The sequence below is a fragment of the Cebus imitator genome, unplaced genomic scaffold (genome assembly GCF_001604975.1).
Source record: "Cebus imitator isolate Cc_AM_T3 unplaced genomic scaffold, Cebus_imitator-1.0 Scaffold358, whole genome shotgun sequence".
NCBI classification, from domain to species: Eukaryota; Metazoa; Chordata; class Mammalia; order Primates; family Cebidae; genus Cebus; species Cebus imitator.
The window spans coordinates 1,451,210-1,470,149 of record NW_016107673.1 but is presented as its reverse complement, the minus strand read 5'-3'; the positions used below and the strand labels follow the sequence as shown (position 1 = coordinate 1,470,149).

General features: G+C 41.7%; 1 protein-coding gene across 1 annotated transcript in view; it reads left to right on the top strand.

Moving 5' to 3' along the window:
- The first annotated feature begins 13,230 nt into the window (after positions 1 to 13,230).
- The window catches only part of SAV1 (salvador family WW domain containing protein 1), a 33,708-nt gene continuing 27,998 nt past the window's right edge, over positions 13,231 to 18,940 (top strand). Inside the window, exons 1-2 of the mRNA XM_017506747.2 lie at positions 13,231 to 13,905; positions 16,582 to 17,025. Of these exons, the coding sequence (XP_017362236.1) occupies positions 13,812 to 13,905; positions 16,582 to 17,025 (538 nt within the window). The 5' untranslated portion in view covers positions 13,231 to 13,811. The remainder of the gene's footprint in view (positions 13,906 to 16,581; positions 17,026 to 18,940) is intronic.

The following is an 18,940-nucleotide window of genomic DNA, read 5'->3' as shown; positions in this document are numbered from 1 at the left end:
AAATCATACTGAACTGAGAAAAGCTGAAAGCCTTTCCTCTAAAAACTGTAATAAGAAAAGGATGCCCACTTTCACCACTCCTATTAAACATGCTACTGGAAATCCTAGCCACAGCAGCCAGGCAAGAGAAATAAATAAAAGGCATCCAAGTCGGAAAAGAGGAAATCAGCTTACCGTTCTTTGCACATGACAATCATATTTTTAAAAAACCTAAAGATACCTCCAAAAAGGTAGATCTGATAATCTGTTAGAACAACACAGGTGGAAAAAGAATAAGGAAGAACGCACAACTGTAAAAGGTTAAGCATGATCTATGTTCAGATTTCTACATATTAATATGTATATTTCTATTTCTTTCCTAGTTGTTTCAATTTGCTTCTTTCATTTTAGTAACAAAATAGCACCACTAAACTTGCTTTCAAAAACTTTTTTTAGACATTCTCTTGATTTAACTCTAAAACATGCAATACCATACTCAGTCTAACTCAAAGGGCTTAAAGTAGAATTCATACAATTCCCTTTTAAAAACTCAGATCAAGTTTCTTTTGACATTTATCAATACTACTGAAATTTGTCAACACCTTTTTGGATCTATCAGGTTCAGGATACCTGCATGAGATGAAAAAGAGGTACTGGAAATGTTTCATAGCCTAGAAATTTTACCAGCTATTTACATGAGGACATACACAAAAAAAAAAAAAAAAAAAACAGTAAAGATTAAGAAGACATTCAATCAGGAAAATGCAAATAAAACCCAGAATGAAATATCATATCACTCCAGTTAGAATGCTTATTATCAAAAACAAAAAATAAATGCTGGTGAGGACGTAGAGGAAAGGGAACTCTTACATTCTGCGGATGGGAATGTAAATTAATATAGTCCTTAGGGTAAACAGTTTGAAGGTTCCTCAAAAACTACAAATAGAACTACTCTATGATCCAGCAATCTCACTACTGCGTATTCATCCAAAGAAAAGGAAAGCAGTAAATGAGAGGGATATCTGCACCCTCACGTTTATGGCAGCGGTATTCATGGTAGCCAAAATATGGCATCAACCTAAGTGTGCACCAGCAGATGAATGGCTAAAGAAAATGTGGCATATATACACAATGGAATACTATTCCACCATAAAAAGAATTAAATCGTATCATTTACCACAACATGGATAGAATTAAAGGACATTATATTAAGTGAAATAAACTAGGCACAGAAAAATAAGTAACAGCTGTTCTCACTCATGTGCACTAAAATGTATAGTGATTACTAGAGGGAGGGAAGGGGAGGGGGGAGGAGAAAATAGAGAGAGGCTGGTTAACGAAGGCAAAACTACAGTTAGGAAAAATAAACTATAATGGTCTATGAACCTGTAGGGTGACTATAGTTAGTAACTTATTGTATATTTTCACACAACTAGAAGAGAGGACTTTGAATGTTCCCACCAAAAGCAATGATAAATATTTGAGGTTGCAGACATGCTAATTACCCTGATTTGATCATTACTCATTATACATATGCATCAAAATATCACTCTGTACCCCATAAAATGTATATGTGTCAGTTCAAAATGTAAAAAGAGAGGCATGCGTACACTGCTGACAAAATGCAGCAATCAAAATCTTGAAAACATTTGCAGACTTTTTGTATTAGTTTCCTCTTGCTACTGTAAGAAATTACCACAAACTTACTGGCATAAAACAACACCAACTCATTATCTTACTGTTCTGGAGGTGAGAAGTCCAAAATGGGTCTCAGGAGGCTAAAGCCCACGTGTTGACAGGGTGGTTGCTTCTGGAGGCTCGGAGGGCAGAACCCACTTCCCTGGCTGCTTCAGCCTCTGGAGGCTGGCTGCACGCACAGCTCGCCTCGCCAGCCTCGTGCTTCTATCCTCACGTCTCCTAACACCAGTTTCCTGACTCCCTTTTGTAAGTTTGGGCATTGGGCATTACTTTGGGCATTGGGCCCACCTGGTTAATTCAAAATCATTCTCTTCACCTCAGGATCCTTAACTTCTGATCACCCACAGTTCTGTTAACTAATTGCATCTGAGATCATCAGGCCCCAACATGCAAGGCTACCCATGCTCTAAATTCACAAGAGACTATTGTGGAAGCTCTGCACGTCAATTTATCTGGAGACATGAAGCCTCTAATAGCACTGTGAAATTAGCAGTGAAGCACATCAGTGAAATACAATATGTGAATGTTATTACTAATTGACTTGGAAATCTCAATAGAAGTTCTAGGAATTCAGAGACCTCTGAATAATACATGAATCATAAGAAAGAAAATAGATTTCTTTTTATGCCTTTTATTTATGCTGCCTTTCCTCTTCCTTCTCTACTACTTGCAGGACAGTGCCTTCCTCCTGTTTCAATGGCTCAGTTCGTTTGTTTTCCCATATTCCATGTTTTCTAACGTGAGACCTTTACGTTCCTCAACGTTCTCAATTTCATTACTTCCACCTCCACTCCAACTACTGGGTAATTTGGTCACACCTGATAACTATTTAAAACTCTGAAATTCCCTTCTGACCACAACCTCCTGTTCATACCCTCCCATTTCCTCACTCTACTGAATTTGCTCTTTGTCTAATTGTTATTTCTAGTTCCTCAATCCTGATCAGCGTGAGGTAAACAGCACTGCCAGCCAAAGGCACAGGATCTTGATATTCAATATCCTGTTTAGGCCTGTCTTGACTAACTGTATAATTTTGGTTGTTCTTAAAGATACTGAGGTCTTTAAACTGAAATTTTTAAAGAAGCAGTAACATGGGAAAATGCATGATAAAGTCCGGTTTATTTATTTATTCATTTAAAACAAAGGCTCAGCCGGGCGTGGTGGCTCACACCTGTAATCCAAGCACTTTGGAGGCCAAGGCGGGTGGATCGCCTGAGGTCGGGAGTTCAAGACCAACCTGATCAACATGGTGAAACCCTCGTCTTAAAAAAAAAAAAAAAAAAAAAAGGTTCACTCTGTCACCTAGTCTGGAGTGTAGTGATGTGATCACAGCTCACAACCTCCTGTGTAGTTGGGACTACAGACATTTTCATGTTCCACCACACTTGGCTAATTTTTCCTTTTTTTTTTTTTTTGGTAGACATGGAGGGTTTCACTATGTTGCCCAGGCTGGCCTCAAACTCCTGGGCTCAAGGGATCCTTCTACCTCAGCTTCCCCAAGTGCTGGGATTTCTGGCATGAGTCACCATGCCTGGCCTGGTTTCTTTAAAAACCCTATTTCTCACCATTGTTCAGGCTTTTCGATATTTAAATGTATTCAGTGATTACCATCTGTTCACTTACAGCTACTTCTCTAATCCTGAGTTTCAAATTTTGACTAATCTCTTCGTTTGTCAGAATCAAATCTGATCTCTTTGTTCACAAGTAGGTCTTTAAAGAAAGGCTCAAAATGCTGTAATTCCCCAAATTTTCATGTTTCAATGCTTTTCTTTTTTCCTTGAATCTTGTACTTTATCACCTTCGTAATTTGTTCCAAATTGTACGGATTTCCTAATCTCATCTTTTCCTAGGTAGCTTCCTTTTAGAGTCCTCTAAAGTCCAATTCCACTCTGGATTGACTGGCTTCCAGGCTTGCTATACAGCCACGATACTAAGACTAAAATTACTTTCATGAGTTGGATGAAATAGTCCCTATTTTTCTGTTTTTGTTTTGTCCTGTGTGTGAGGTTATTCTCTCATTTTTAAAGAACTTATCTTCTAAAGTAACTTACTAGGATATATGAGAATTATACTTTCTGAGTCCCTTTATTTCCAAAAGTGTCTTTATTCTCTCATTTTTGATGGACATTTGGATTTTGAGTCACCTTTTTTGATGGATATAAAATTATAAATTAATTTTCCCTCATTTTGGCATTGCTTCATAGTCTTTATTATTATTATACTTTAAGTTCTGGGGTACTTGTGCAGAACGTGCAGGTTTGTTACATAGGTATACATGTGCCTTGGTGATTTGCTGCACCCATCAACCCGTCATCTACATTAGGTATTTCTCCTAATGTTATCTCTCCCCAATCCCCCCACCCCCTGCTATCCCTCCCCACCTCCCAACAGGCCCCAGTGTGTGATACTCCCCTCCCTGTGTCCATGTGTTCTCATTGTTCAACACCCACTTATGAGTGAGAACATGCCATGTTTGGTTTTCTATTACTGTGTTATTTTGCTGAGAATAATGATTTCCAACTTCATCCATGTCCCTGCAAAGGACATGAACTCATCCTTTTTTATGGCTGCATAGTATTCCATGGTGTATATGTACCACATTTTCCTTATCCAGTCTATCATTGATGGGCATTTGGGTTGGTTCCAAGTCTTTGCTATTGTAAATAGTGTCACAATAAACATGCTCCATAGTCTCACAGCAATCCTTGTTGCTGATGAAAAATCTGACATGAGTGTGATTCTCATTTCTTCATACTTGACTTTTGTTTTCACTGAAACCTTTTCAGGGTCTTCTCTTCATCCTTAACGTTCTGAAATTTCACAACACATTGAGACATGGATCTTTTCTCATTAATTTCGAGGGGCACTTGGGATACCCTGTCAATTGGGTAATTCTTCTGTCTCTGAAAAAATATATTGTATTCATTTTTGATGATGGCATCTCATCACCAGACTCCTACTGATTTCAGTAGGAATGACACCATGTTTGAGAGGACAAAGAAGAAATCAGAGCCAGCAAGCAAGACATAGGGCTTTTTGAGGGGGCTTATATACAGGGTAGTCCAGTGGCAGTGGGCTGGATAGGAGAACCATTGCCGTTTGTAAAAAGCATGCAGTTTATACAGCATTTTCACTTAGCACCCTCCTCCTGACAACCTCCACCTGGTAACCTTCATTTAACCCAAAACGAAGGACCTCAATACCCCTGGATGGCCTGTCTTCCATGGGATGGGCCCGGGATTAAGATGTTCCTCATAGATAAGGAATGAATTTCTTGGTTGGCTACTCCCAAATTCCTTAGTTTGGAATTACAAACATACATTCTTCTTAGATGACAGGGCCATTCTCAGGGTGTGTTTAAATTATTGCTGTCAAGTGAGTCTGCCATACACCTCTCCATTTTCTCTGCTATCTCTTCGGGAACTCACCTTTTCAGGATATCGGACCTGTTGCAGAAAGCCTATTTCTCCTATCTGTTCCCTCAGATCTCCCATTTCAGTCTTTTTGTTCTGTGTTCTGGGAGATTCGCTCAACTTTATCTTCCTAATTTTCTTCTGAAAATTTTATTTTGGCAACCCCTATCTTTAATTTCCAAGAGCTCTTTATTCTGATTTGTTTCTTTTTCATAGCTGTCTATTGTTTTATGAATGCAATATCTTCTTGCAAATATTTCTGTTGATAGTAATGAGCACTGTTGCTTAAAGTACCCATTTATGCTCTGAATTACCTGTTTTCTTTGTGGTCTATTTTTCTGTTTGTTTATATTGCTATCTCTCATGTTGCAAGTTTTCCTAAAATTTCTGGTGATCCTTGATTGCATACTTATATTTTAAAATGAAACATTTAAAAAAAGTAAACACAGCCAGGCACAGTGGCTCATGCCTATAATAATCCCAGCACTTTGGGAAGTTGAGGTGCGTGCATCACTTGACCCCAGCATTTTGGGACCAGCCTGGGAAACATGGTGAAATCTGGTCTCTACAAAAGCTGAAAAATTAGCCAGGTGTGGTGGCACGCTCCTGTTGGCAGGCTGAGGTAGGACAATGGATTGAGTCCAGGAAGTCAAGGTCAAGACTGCAGTGAGCCATGATTGTGCCACTGCACTCCAGCATGGGTGACAGAGTGAGACCCTGTCACCAAAAAAACAAAACAAAAAGTAAACACTTGTGAGTCCTATTTGAGGAATCAGGGTCTACTACCCAGAAGACCTGCTCTATGAGATGAGTTCTTTTGTTTGCAGGGTATACAAATGTCAGAATGCCAAGATCTTTATTATAAGGCCATTTAATTTATCCAAAAAGAGAACCTGAAGATCCCTTTTCAAGGAAATAGGTGCCTCACACCTGAAATTCTATGTATGGGGGGTGGATGTCTAACTTTCAATTAATGTCTCTTCTCAGCTCCACATTAGTTTCCTACCCTCCTTAATTAAACCAGGTACACGTGACCCCAAGCCTCACCTAGACCTCTGGTGGCATGTGCTTCCCTAAGTATCTTAGGCTGTGAACTAAAATACTTTGTCCATCCTGCTTCATTGTCTCTTGATCTCCTCCCCACCCCACTTCAACCCTATCACTCTTCATCTGCCAGACATTTATTAACATCACATCTACTAATCTGATGGCCTATCTTGTGTTCTTATAATTATGAGTTTATTCCCTCTATATTATTTCCTTGTCAATTAACTGGGATTCCAGGAGGGAGAGGAGATATGTTTATGTGGCCAGTCTCCATGTGGAATGTGATATTTACATTTTTTCCTTAATTCTTTACATTCTGGCTCTACTGAAGAGGTTCTGTTTAAACTTCTTTCTCGTAACCATTTCAAACAGACGTATTTTTCCCTCCCTCCCCAAACATAAATCATGTTTGCTTTGCACCCTAAGATTAAACTTGACTCAGCAAAAAGGGTCACCAGACCCTTCAACAAAGCAGACCACAAGATAAGGAGGAGACAATACAGAGACATTTTCTACAAGACATGAAATGGAAGTAGAGCATTTTTGGCAGGGAGAAGAAAGACTGAGAGAAGAGAACAGGTGGCAGGCTGGAATAAGAGCTGGTCATGTTAAAAGGCTAGTGAAAGCTGGGTACAGTAGTTTGTGCCTATAGTCCCAGCTATTGGGAGGCTGAGGTAGGAGGATCACGTAAGCCCAGGAGTTCGAGGCTATCCTGGGCAACATAGTGAGACGCCTGTCTCTAAAAAACAAAAAAGAAAAAAACGGTTGGGCGCAGTGGTTCATGTCTGTAATCCCAACACTATGGGAGGCCGAGGTGGGTGGATCACCTGAGGTCAGAAGTTCAAGACCAGCCTGGCCTACATAATAAAACCCTGTCTCTAGTAAAAATACAAAAATTAGCTGGGTGTGATGGCAGGTGCCTATAATCCTAGCTACTCGGGAGGCTGAGGCAGGAGAATTGCTTGAATCCAGGAGGCAGAGGTTGTAGTGAGTCAAGATCATGCCACTGCACACTCCAGCCTGGGTAACAGAGCAAGACTCCGTTAAAAAAAAAAAAAATGCTAGTGAAATCCCCAACAGCTGTTGAAGACAGAAGAGTGTGCTTTGTTTCAATTTCCATTTGGGTCTCTTGGAGATCATCTTTGCAGAGAGCCTCTGCATCAGCACGAAGTGGCCACAGCACATGAGAAATAGTGGTGTGGCTTATTTAGGGGCTGCAATACTGTTTGGCTCCTACATTATGTGGAGGGAATGCAGTAGACACCCATAATGAGAGCCTTAATTACTTTTACTGAGTTAAAAAAGAAGTTTTTACTTTAGCCTGTCAGATATGGGGGGAAAAAAAACAAAAGTGCTTTTTTGTACTTACACAATTTCTGACACCTGATGTGCGGGGATATTTCTTCATGCACCAAGCAATCAATGCTACAGTGGACACCAGCCAGGTGTCCTCTAAATTCAATTTTAACACGATCTACCTGAAAGGATCCCATAGGTTGAGGGCTTAGTCCCACAAGATTGCCGCCACTTCAGATGCCAATCGCAAGCCCCACGTTCTGACCTGTGCTTCTGACCCATCAGCTATAAATTAGAGCTCCCACAACTCCCTCCTTCGGTTTTATTAATTTGTTAGAGCAGCTTACAGAACTCAGAGAAATATCGTGTTTACCAGTTTACTAAAAAGGATAAAGGACACTCATGAACAGTGAGCTGGAAGGGACACATAGGGAGAGGTATGGGAGAAGGGGCATAGAGCTTCCATGCCCTCCCTAGGAATGGTGCCGTCCAAGAACCTCAATGTGTTTAGCCATCCCAAAACTCTCAAAACCCTGCCCTTTGTGGTTTTCATGGATGCTCCATTACGTAAACATGACTTATTACACCACTGGCTATTGGTGATCAACTTAACCTTCAGCCCCTCTTGAGTCCCAGAAGGTTGGTTGGAAAGTCCCAACCCTCTAATCCCACCTTGGTCTTTTTAGGGTGACCAGCCCTTATCCTGAAGCTATCCAGCCACCAGTCATCTCATTAGCATACAAAAAAAACACTCTTCTGGAGATTGCAAGGTTTTAAGAGCTCTATATCAGGAAACAGACATGAAGACCAAATATATATTTCACAATATCATGAAGCCAAGTAAAAACTGACAATTGCAAAGAATAGTTTAAAAATAAAGTTGAACATGGCTGAAGATACAGTCCAATTCTGGAAGGAAGATAAAAGTTTCTAGGGTCAGAGAAGCCAAGAGACAGGAAGAACCAGAAGGACAGACAACTGAAGTCCAAGGCCAGTGCTGCCAAGAATAAAAGACTCATTTTGGCTTTCTGTCAAGCTTTCAGAGGACCTCTAAGTCTAGGCAATAACCGTACATAAGAGCAAAAGCTAAGCTCAGAGACACTGACTCTCTCAGCTTGACTCCTTTTGACTAGAATTGTAATACTAATTTTCTGTGTTACTTGGGGAATGATTCATCTTACATAAGAGGAGTTTGGGAACCCAACTAAGTTGCTAATATTAAGCAATTATATAATATCTTCAGAGCTGTGTAGATATTACATACCCTTATCCTTCATAGGAAACAACCAAAGTTCCTGCCTCGAGGACACTTAGGAATTTACCCTCCCATATTTTATTTTATTGTTTAAAACGGAGTCTCACTCTGTTGCCTATGCTAGAGTGCAGTGGCATGATCTCAGCTCACTGCAACCTCTGCCTTCCAAGTTCAAGCAATTCTCCTGCCTCAGCCTCCCAAGTAGCTGGGATTACAGGCGCACATCACCATGCCTGGCTAATTTTTGTATTTTTAGTAGAGACAGGGCTTCACCATGTTGGCCACACTCATCTTAAACTCCTGACCTCAGGTGATCCACCTACCTCAGCCTCCCGAAGTGCTGGGATTATAGGCACGAGCCATCACGCCTGGCCCCCTCCCATGTTTTAATAGCAAAATGTTGGAGACTTGAAGGGCTATAATTGGCATAATTTGGCACACTTGTTACTTCTTCCTGAACGAGATTAAGTTTATCTTGCTATGTGAACAAGAAGAGTGAGTTGGAGAGTAGACTAGAAGTTCCTCTCTTTTCTTTTTTTCTTTTTTTGAAGCTCCATATGTAGGGCTTATTTCCATTTTGGTTGTCTTTCTTGGATAATCTTTCACTGAACAGTTCACCCTTTAAAATTTTACATGCTTCTAACAAGAGGAAGTAAACATAGCATAAAGACCTTGGCTGTCTTTGAAAGTAACAATCTGGTATGAAATTTTATTTTTATGCTAATGATGATTTTATATAAAGCTGACATTTTAATATTTTCTTTAATAGTTGAATTAAAACAAACTTTTTTTTTAGATGGAGTTTCAGTCTTATTGCCCAGGCTGGAGTGCAATGATACGACCTCAGCTCACCACAACCTCCGCCTCCCAGGTTCAAGCAATTCTCCTGCCTCAGCCTCCCGAATAGCTGGGATTATTGGCATGCACCACCACCACGCCCAGCTAATTTTGTATTTTTAGGAGAGATGGGGTTTCTCCATGTTGGTCAGGCTGGCCTCAAACTCCCGACCTCAGGTGATCCGCCCGCCTCTGCCTCCCAAAGTGCTGGGATTACAGGCATAAGTCACTCTGCCCAACCAAAAAACAAACTTTTTGAAGAAAGAAAATCACCAATGTTTCTCTTATCCTATGAATTAAGTTTTTATTTTTGCATATTCCATTTTGCCTACATGGCAGAAAACTCTAGGACTGAAAGACACTTTAGAAATCAAATGGTTCACTTTCTTCATTTTCAGATGAGACAACCACGAACTCAGAATGCTATGAGTTTAGTCCAGGGTCATACCCTATAGGTTCCACTAAAATAAACATTAATCCTAAATTAATTTAAAAAGAAGAGTTGTTAAAACATGAGAAACTACCTAATTGCCAGTTTTCTCACAACTGGAAGGGAAAAAAAATCTCTATTATATAATGCAGTATTAGCATTATTGACAGCAGTGTCTGGAGAATTACAGCTCTGTAGAACTATAGCAAATCTGAATTCCTTAATAAAAATTCTCAGAAGTCAAGGAATTTCTATGAAATAGACATGAATTCAAAGCTTTTACATTTAAGGATTCATATTCAAAGTTCACATATTTGCTGTGCATTGCTATCACAAATGCTGCCTGCAGATTATTGATTCTGGAATGTACCTTCCTTGATAAAAAGGCAAATTAGGTGTCAAGTAGAGTACCTAATTAAAGCTTTCTCTCTGCTACAATTCAAAGAAATGAAATAGCATTGTAAAAGGGAGTACTTCGTAAGGAACATAGATGGCTTTCAAAACAACTATGTTAGAAACAGTCTGGACTCACATTAGTGGGATTCTGAATGTTCTGTAGCAGAAAAGAGCCCCAAATGGAAACTGAGGCTGGCACAGTGACTTATGCTTATAATGGCAGCACTTTGGGAGGCTGAGGTGGGCAGATCACTTGGGGCCAGGATTTCTGGACCAGTCTGGCCAACATGAGGAACCCCCATCTCTACTAAAAATACAAAAAATAACCAGATGTGGTGGCATGTGCCTATAATCCCAGCTACTCAGGGGGCTAAGGCAGGAGGATATCTTGAACCTAGGAGACAGAGGTTGCAGGAGCCACTGCACTCCAGCCTGGGCAACAGAGCGAGACTATGTCTCAGGGAAAAAAAAAAAAAAAAAAGAAATTGAAAACTCCAGTTCTGATGCTATTCTGCCACTAACCAGGAATGTAATCTGAGGCAAAAAACTTAATTTTTTAGTTTATTTTCGATGTCAATGAGATGAGCCTAGGCCACCTCAGAATTCTTTTTCAACTAGAAAATTCCAGGATTCTTTCCTCCATGTATGTGAAAGGTGTCCCGTATTTTAGGCTCTGGGAAAACTCCAGGTGTGAAAAGTTGCTTTTATTAACAAGGTACTAATATCCTTTTGTCCTTCTCTGAGGTAAGCCTTGGGCAGGAACCTGGCACTTCTTTGGCTCCCCCTTCATCTCCCACCTTCATACCCTGAACGGGTAACAAAACCCCATTGTGTTTTCACTTAAGTTTCATCATTCTTTCTTCTCCCTGCACACTATCAACGCTTTAGGAGTTGCCCTTTCTTCTGAACCACAGGAACAAGTAACTGTCTTTCTAATGTTTCTCTTAAAGTACATTCTGCTTCTAGTAAGTAAGCTCCAATTCTGTTTATGATTTTTATACCCATGGAAGTGAGTGATACTCTCACACTCCATATTCAATGTCAGCAAATTTGGTTGGCTCTCTTTAAAATATGTCCAAAATATGTCCTCTTACCTCCACCTATTATTATCTGGGTCCAAGTCAGCAATAACTTCTGACTGATCTCCCTACTTTTGCCCTTATCTCCGTTGTCCACTCTCAACTCAGCATCCAAAGCAGTCCTAGTAAAACATTAACTGGGATCATGTCACTCCTCTGCTCACGGTGACATTCCTTACAATGGCCTACAAAGCCCTAGGTGCCGTGACTACTGTTGCTCTCTAGCTGCATCGCGCCCTCTTTTCCAGTACATAAACCCTCTTACTGTTCCTCCAATCTGCCAGGAACACAGCCACTTGCAGTGACTTTGCACTTGCTGTTCTTTCTGCCTGGAATACTGTTCCTCCAGATAGCAGCATGGCCAATTTCCTCACTTTGTCACTTAACTCCAGTGTCACCTTCTCATGAGCCTTCTCTCGTCTTTCCATCATCCTTCCTAAAAATGCGAGTCTTTTCTTATTTTCACTTCATCACTTATCCAACACAGTATGTTTTGCTTCCTTTCATTTTTTTCTGTTTCCCATGACAGTATTTTTGTCTGTGTTGCTTATTGCTGTATCACAAGTACCTAGCAGAGTGCCTAGCCTAGTGGGTGATCAGTATTTATTGGTTAACGAATGAATAGTTGGAGATCTGCACCAAGGGGACATAACAGCATATGGAGACAGACACTAGATCAAATGTCTCATTTGTTTGTTTATGGCAAAACAAAATTGGACCATTTTCTTAATCTTATGTGGTAAAAAAATTCCATGTCTTTTGTTAATCGTGATATATGTCTTAGATCTCCTGTGAGATGTTTTAGATCTCAGGAAAAGCATTCTCCATTATTAAAGCCTTAATTTGGTCACCCAGGGATGAATCTAATCTTATATTCCAAATGCTATCCTGTACATTTGGCAGTCTTGCTAAGTTATATAGAGGGAGGTAGGGTCTATTACTTTAGATATAAAATTCCGGGTCCTGACTTGTAGTGGTGAAAGGCCTCAAAATTCCAAGATCGTGGCCGGGCACGGTGGCTCACCCCTGTAATCACAGCACTTTGGGAGGCCAAGGCGGGCGGATCACGAGGTCAAGAGATCCAGACCATCCTGGCCAATATGGTGAAACCCCGTCTCTACTAAAAATACAAAAATTAGCTGGGCGTGGTGACACACGCCTGTAGTCCCAGCTACTCAGGAGGCTGAGGCAGGAGAATTGCTTGAACTCAGGAGGCGGAGGTTGCAGTGAGCCGAGATTGGGCCACTGCACTCCAGCCTGGCGCCTGGCGACGGAGCAAGACTCTGTCTCAAAAAAAAAAAAAAAATTCCAAGATCGTAACACATAACGTCAAGAGGAAATATGAGGCTATTAATCATACTAATGATAATGATGATGCAATAAAATAATTGTAATATGCTAACATCAAATGTATCTTTAAAAGGTACTGGAAATTCCATCTTGCATTCTTCCACTTTTTCATTTTATTAGAAAAACGCACTCCCTGATACTCAGTAGAGGATCAACTTATTTCTAGTTAATCTGCATTAACGTTTCCAACAGAACAGATTACAGTATTTGGTGTAGCACTAGCCTGGAGGACATGGTTAGCATTCTGCATTATTTGGGGAACTGAATTCACCAGCCCAGGACACCCTACGTAGTAACGCTCTCAAACAGGGTACAACGTCTGGGGGGAAGAAGGTCACCGCGTACCCTGAGATCCCAAGGGGGTGCAAAAGCACAATTCTGTGGAGAGTGGGCTCCACGACATTCGGGTGTAACAAGCTCTCGCATTCAGCACTACAGCCGTCGTCCTTCATCTTCATGGTCAGCGGGGCCTGCTTCTCGCCGAGGAACTGCCGCGGCTCCGCGGGGCCGGCGGATTAGCCCAAAGCGCCAGCAACCGAGTTCCGGCGCCCGAGCCGCGCCCGGAGCCGCGGTGGGGGAGGGGCGGCGGCGGCCCGCGCGGCGCCGAGCTTCCCAGAATTCCCAGCGGCCGCGGGGAAAGTTTACGGGATGTAGGCGGCGGCGGCGGTGGTGGTGGCGGTTACCCGGCGGCCCGCGGTGGACCATGGCCCTGGCCCTGGACCGGCGTCGCTGGGCTCTTCTCAAGGCGTCCCCGGGCAGCGTCGCAGAGCGGGCCGACTTCCGGGAAGGAACTGACCAGCGACTGAGCGGCGGCCGGCGCTATTAGCGCCCTGAACATGCGGCAGTCCCTGCGGGCAATCCCGGGCTCCGGACAGGCGGCGGCGGAGGCGGAGGCGGCGGCGGCGGCGGCGGCGGCGGCTCGGGAGGGAAGGAGTCGGCGGCGCCGGCGGAGGTGGCGGCGGAGACGGCCGGCGCCCGGCGCCGATCCCTAGGGAGGCAGCTCAGCGCGGCCTCGGGCCTCCTCGTGAAGGATGCTGTCCCGAAAGAAAACCAAAAACGAAGTGTCCAAGCCGGCCGAGGTGCAGGGGAAGTACGTGAAGAAGGAGACGTCGCCTCTGCTTCGGAGTGAGTGTCAGGCTGGGCGCGCCCACACCTGGCCCGGGCGGCCGCGGGCTGCGGAGACCTGGGCGGGGGCGCCGGAGGCTCCCCAGGGCTTCTCCTTCGTCCCTGGTCGCTGTGAAATACTGGTTTTGAGATTTTCTTGTGCCTAATGTGGTATTCGTTGGTTGAAAGACTATAACGAGTAAGAAACTTGGGTTAGTTCCCCCCTCCCAACCCAGCCAAATAGGCACCCCCTAAAAATAAATACTGCCCCGCCCCGCCTGGCAGATGGTTGTTGGTTTTGAGTCCTGGAAGAGAAACTAGGAAACACGTAAATTGCTTATCACCTAATGCTATAGGAGTAAAAGTGATGAGACAGGGACACCTTTTTCCTCTTCTGGATGCGTAGTGATGTGCCTTATGTTTGCAGACATTGCGGGTATCTCTCGACCGTGCTGCAAGTTGTGCGAATTCTGGGGCAGAATTCCTTAGTCCTGCTGCCGGATGCAGAGTTGACAAGGTGAAAAGCACACCGTCGCTCTTGGAGCCGCCACCCAAAGGCTCATCACTCTTACATCCCACAGCAGAGACCCCAAAACCTTTCTATTTGGCTATATTCGTGAGATTCCAAAAAGGTAACTCAAAGTGATTTCTATCATTAGAGAATCTCTCCACCCGAAAAGTTTTTGTAATGGGATGTATCCCACCCCCACCCCCCACCTCCTCTCCACCGCTGCTTTTCTTAAGTATTTGATTTTTTGAGTTGAGTCTCTTGAATTTTTAATTCTTGTGTGTTCACGACATTTGTGAGGCAAAGAGCTGGTATTTTGCTGCTCACACAGTGTCCCGGGCCCTTTGCGTAAGTTTCCTTCTTGGAAGCTGGTAGTAACCTTGTGACTTAAGCGTTACCTCAAATTGTAATTGGGAAGCTGGATTTCTAGTATTTTCCCAAGATCAAACAGTTGGAGAGCATGCTTTTCCATTATAACACATTGTCAGCCTTCCAGGTATATTGTAGTACTTGCAATACTATCAACAAAATTTATGTCAGTTGAGTACACCAGTAACTCGAAACCTGATTTTTAAACTTTTTTTTTTTTTTTAACGACTTGGCTTTCAGTTACACATGAGGTTAGCTTTTTCGGTGTTTTTAAGCCATAGCTTGCTGGTTTGCTACAAATAAAGTTTATCAAACATTACTTGAAATCATTAATAGTTTTGTTGTTACATGAGGTGTTGAGCCTTGTTTATTCGGATAATTTGCTTCTGTCCAGTGTTAGTTTCTGAAGCTTATTAATATGAATGTCTCCAGTGTTGTTTACTTAATGAATAGTAAGGGTGTCTCCATTTTCAGATTTTTTCTTGTTTTAAAGGTATTTGCTTTCTCACTAGGAATGTTTTACGCTGTTTTCAAGTTTCGTATTTAAAAGTACTATGTCCTGGCCCGGCGCGGTGGCTCACGCCTATAATCCCAGCACTTTGGGAGGCCGAGATTGTCGGATCACGAGGTCAGGAGGTCGAGGTCATCCTGGCCAACATGGCGAAACCCCGTCTCTACTAAAAATACAAAAAATAGCTAGGCATAGTGGCGCGTGGCTGTAATCCCTGCTACTCTGGAGGCTGAGGCAGGAGAATTGCTTGAACCAGGGAGTCAGAGGTTGCAGTGAGGCAAGATAGCGCCACTGCACTCCAGCTTGGCGACAGAGTGAGACTCTGTCTCAAAAATAAAAATAAAAGTACTATATCCTAAAAGCCATTGTTCTACCATCATCTGCTATTTTGAATTATAATTACATAGTTTCCGGCTTGGTGTTTTTGAGCCGATTCAGCATTTTTGTGCCTCTTTGAAATGAGAGCTTTTTATTTTCAATTTCTACCTGAATTTGTAGCTTTCTAGCTTTTGATTACCCTCCTGGTGCTAGGTAATTCCAAGAGAAGAAAGAGCTACTGATTTTTTTCTTTTTTTTGAGACAGAGTTTCACTTTGTCGCCCAGGCTGGAGTGCAGTGTCACAACCTCGGCCCACTGCAATCTCTGCCTCCCAGGTTCAAGCAATTCTCCTGCCTAAGCCTCCTGAGTAGCTAAGACTACAGGCCCGCGCCACCACACCGAGCTAATTTTTGTATTTTTAGTAGAGACGGGGGGTTTCACCATTTTGGCCAGGATGGTCTCGGATCTCTTGATCTCGTAACCCGCGTGCCTCGGCCTCCCAACGCACTGGGATTACAGGCGTGAGCCATCACGCCCGGCCAAAATTGTGTTTCCTTGTTGTTTTTTTGTTTTGTTTTGTTTTGTTTGAAACGGAGTCTTGGCGCTGTCGCCCAGGCTGCAGTGCAGTGGCGCAATCTCGGTTCACTGCAGTCTCCACCTCCTGGGTTCAAGCAGTTCTCCTGCCTCAGCCTCCTGAGTAGCTGGGACTACAGGCCTGCGCCACCACGCCCAGCTATGTTTTTTGTATTTTTAGTAGAGACGGGTTTTCACCATATTGGCCAGGATGGTCTCAATCTCCTGACCTTGTGATCCACCTGCCTTGGCCTCCCAAAGTGCTGGGGTTACAGGTGTGAGCCATGGTGCCCGGCCCAAAATTGTGTTTTCTTAAGTTTACTGACATTTTGATTTTGGGGTTTTAGACACGAACAACTTTTGAAAACTGCTTTTGTTACTTATTAAAAGGGTAATTTTATCCTTTGTTTCATTGTAGATCTTATGCCTTCATTCATCCGGCATGGTCCAACAATTCCCAGACGAACTGATATCTGTCTTCCAGATTCAAGTCCTAATGCTTTTTCAGCTTCTGGAGATGGGGTAGTTTCAAGAAACCAGAGTTTCCTTAGAAGTCCAATTCAAAGAACACCTCATGAAATAATGAGAAGAGAAAGCAACAGATTATCTGCACCTTCTTATCTTGCCAGAAGCCTAGCAGATGTTCCTAGAGAGTATGGCTCTTCTCAGTCATTTGTAACGGAAGTTAATTTTGCTGTTGAAAATGGAGACTCTGGTTCCCGATATTATTATTCAGACAATTTTTTTGATGGTCAGAGAAAGCGGCCACTTGGAGATCGTACACATGAAGAATACAGATATTATGAATACAACCATGATCTCTTCCAAAGAATGCCTCAGAATCAGGGGAGGCATGCTTCAGGTAGCTTAACATATAAAATAGTAGTTTATTGACATGTCAATTAAAAAGATGTTCTTTTCTAGATTTTCTTGGGACGCAAACAAATACTCCTAGCAAAATACTTTTCTACTTTGCTAGTCTTGCTTAAGCATGTGTGCAAGTAGTTGGTAATCTACACTGAATGAAAGAGTTCTTGTGTTCATTTATTTTATTAACTTACATTGTATAAACCTGGTACTTATCTCAAGGCTGTCTAGACTCTTAATGCTGTGACTCTTGAAAACCGGAAGAATTTAATGTCTCCAGTTGGGTTGAATTTATGTTCAGATTTGGTAGAATAATGGGAAGGGTACATCTTTAGAGCCCCTGGACTTAAACTTGGGAAAGGAAAGAATAGGAAGAATTGGGCATGCTCAGTGATACGGTGAGCAAGTACATTACTTCACTAGATCCTGCACTTTGAACAAAGCTGATTTAGTAGTTCAAGAATTCTTTCCTGAGTTGATCAGAAAGACTTACTGTCATACAGTTGTGTGTTGAGCATGTCTTTTTATTGTTCTTTTTGTAACAGGCAAAAAATATTACCATATAATTAAGGAAAGTAAGGTATTTTTTATATCTTCTGACTTGGAGATACTTCTGAAAGAAGCAGAAGAGATTGGAGAAATGTACAGTTCTACTTTATTCCTAAAATTCTGGTTTCAGTAGATAAAATGAAGCAAGAAGAAAATTAAACTTTCCTGTCTGATTATTTTTTTCTACCAAGTAATAGACTTTAAATTTTGGCAGCATAAAAATAAAATGTGAGACAGATTTACTTTTTGGCCCACATAACTTCAAATAAGGTGACTTAAAATATGCTTTGGAGCATTAGTATTTTGACTGTAGAAAAATTTATTCATTTAGTATTAATTGTTTATGTGTCTAGCGTTTTCCTTGGGCCTGTTGGTCTCTGCTTTCTGGTACCTTATTTGTCTGGTACCGTCTTTGGGGAAACAAAACCAATCTATACTCAGTGGTCACAGAGCAATTGTTATACTTTGTGATATTAACTGTAAGTGCAAAAGGGAGTCAGAAGAGATATTAGTATAGGCTGGAATACTTAAACAGATGATTCATGGAAGAGGTTGGACTTGGACTGGGCCTAAAGCTTGGCCTTTAGATGAACAGGGGCCAGAAAAAGGACATTTTATGTGGAAAATTGGGAATAACACAATGAAAACAGAGTAGGCCTGGTTTAAATCTAAAGAACAGTGTAGCACTGCCTGGTTTGAAGAAATAGGTGTAACATGGAATGGAGATTTGTGGTTCAACAATAGGCTTATAGATTTGAGTCAAGTGGAAGTTATTGCACATTTCAAAAAGACAAATGATTCTATGAAAGCAGTGTTTAAAGATTAGTTTTGTGCTAGAATTAAGGGTAGATTCCTAGAGAAAGAGGATTGCAGGTACCAGTGGGTACCAGTGGTCATAGGAAAGGCAAATCTAGGACGCTTTTGAAGGAAAAATGAGAATTAGAGTTTAGGAGAAAGCAAATCACTGAAGTTTTAAATAATGTGGAATAGTTGGTGAGAACAACTTATTTTATGAAAGCTGACATCAGAGTCTCACTGGAACATTAAGAGCTGAGGTTTTCTAGGCATGTAGAAGTGCAGTAAGAGCCATGGATGAGTACCTTTTAGTTTTTAAATAATTAGGTTAAAGGATTAAGACTACTGCATGCTTGAGTGTTTATTTTGGTTGTTTCTGATATGCACTTCTGAACCTCAGGAATAATTTGTTATCTAACTAAAATAGTTTAAAAAATAAAGCTCATTTATATTTTCTTCTAGAATAATAACTGCTTATTATAGGAAATCTGCAAAATGCAGAAAAGTAAAGGCAAAGTACCCATCCGCTAGAGATCTTAGTATATTTTTTTCTTCATTTTTTTATG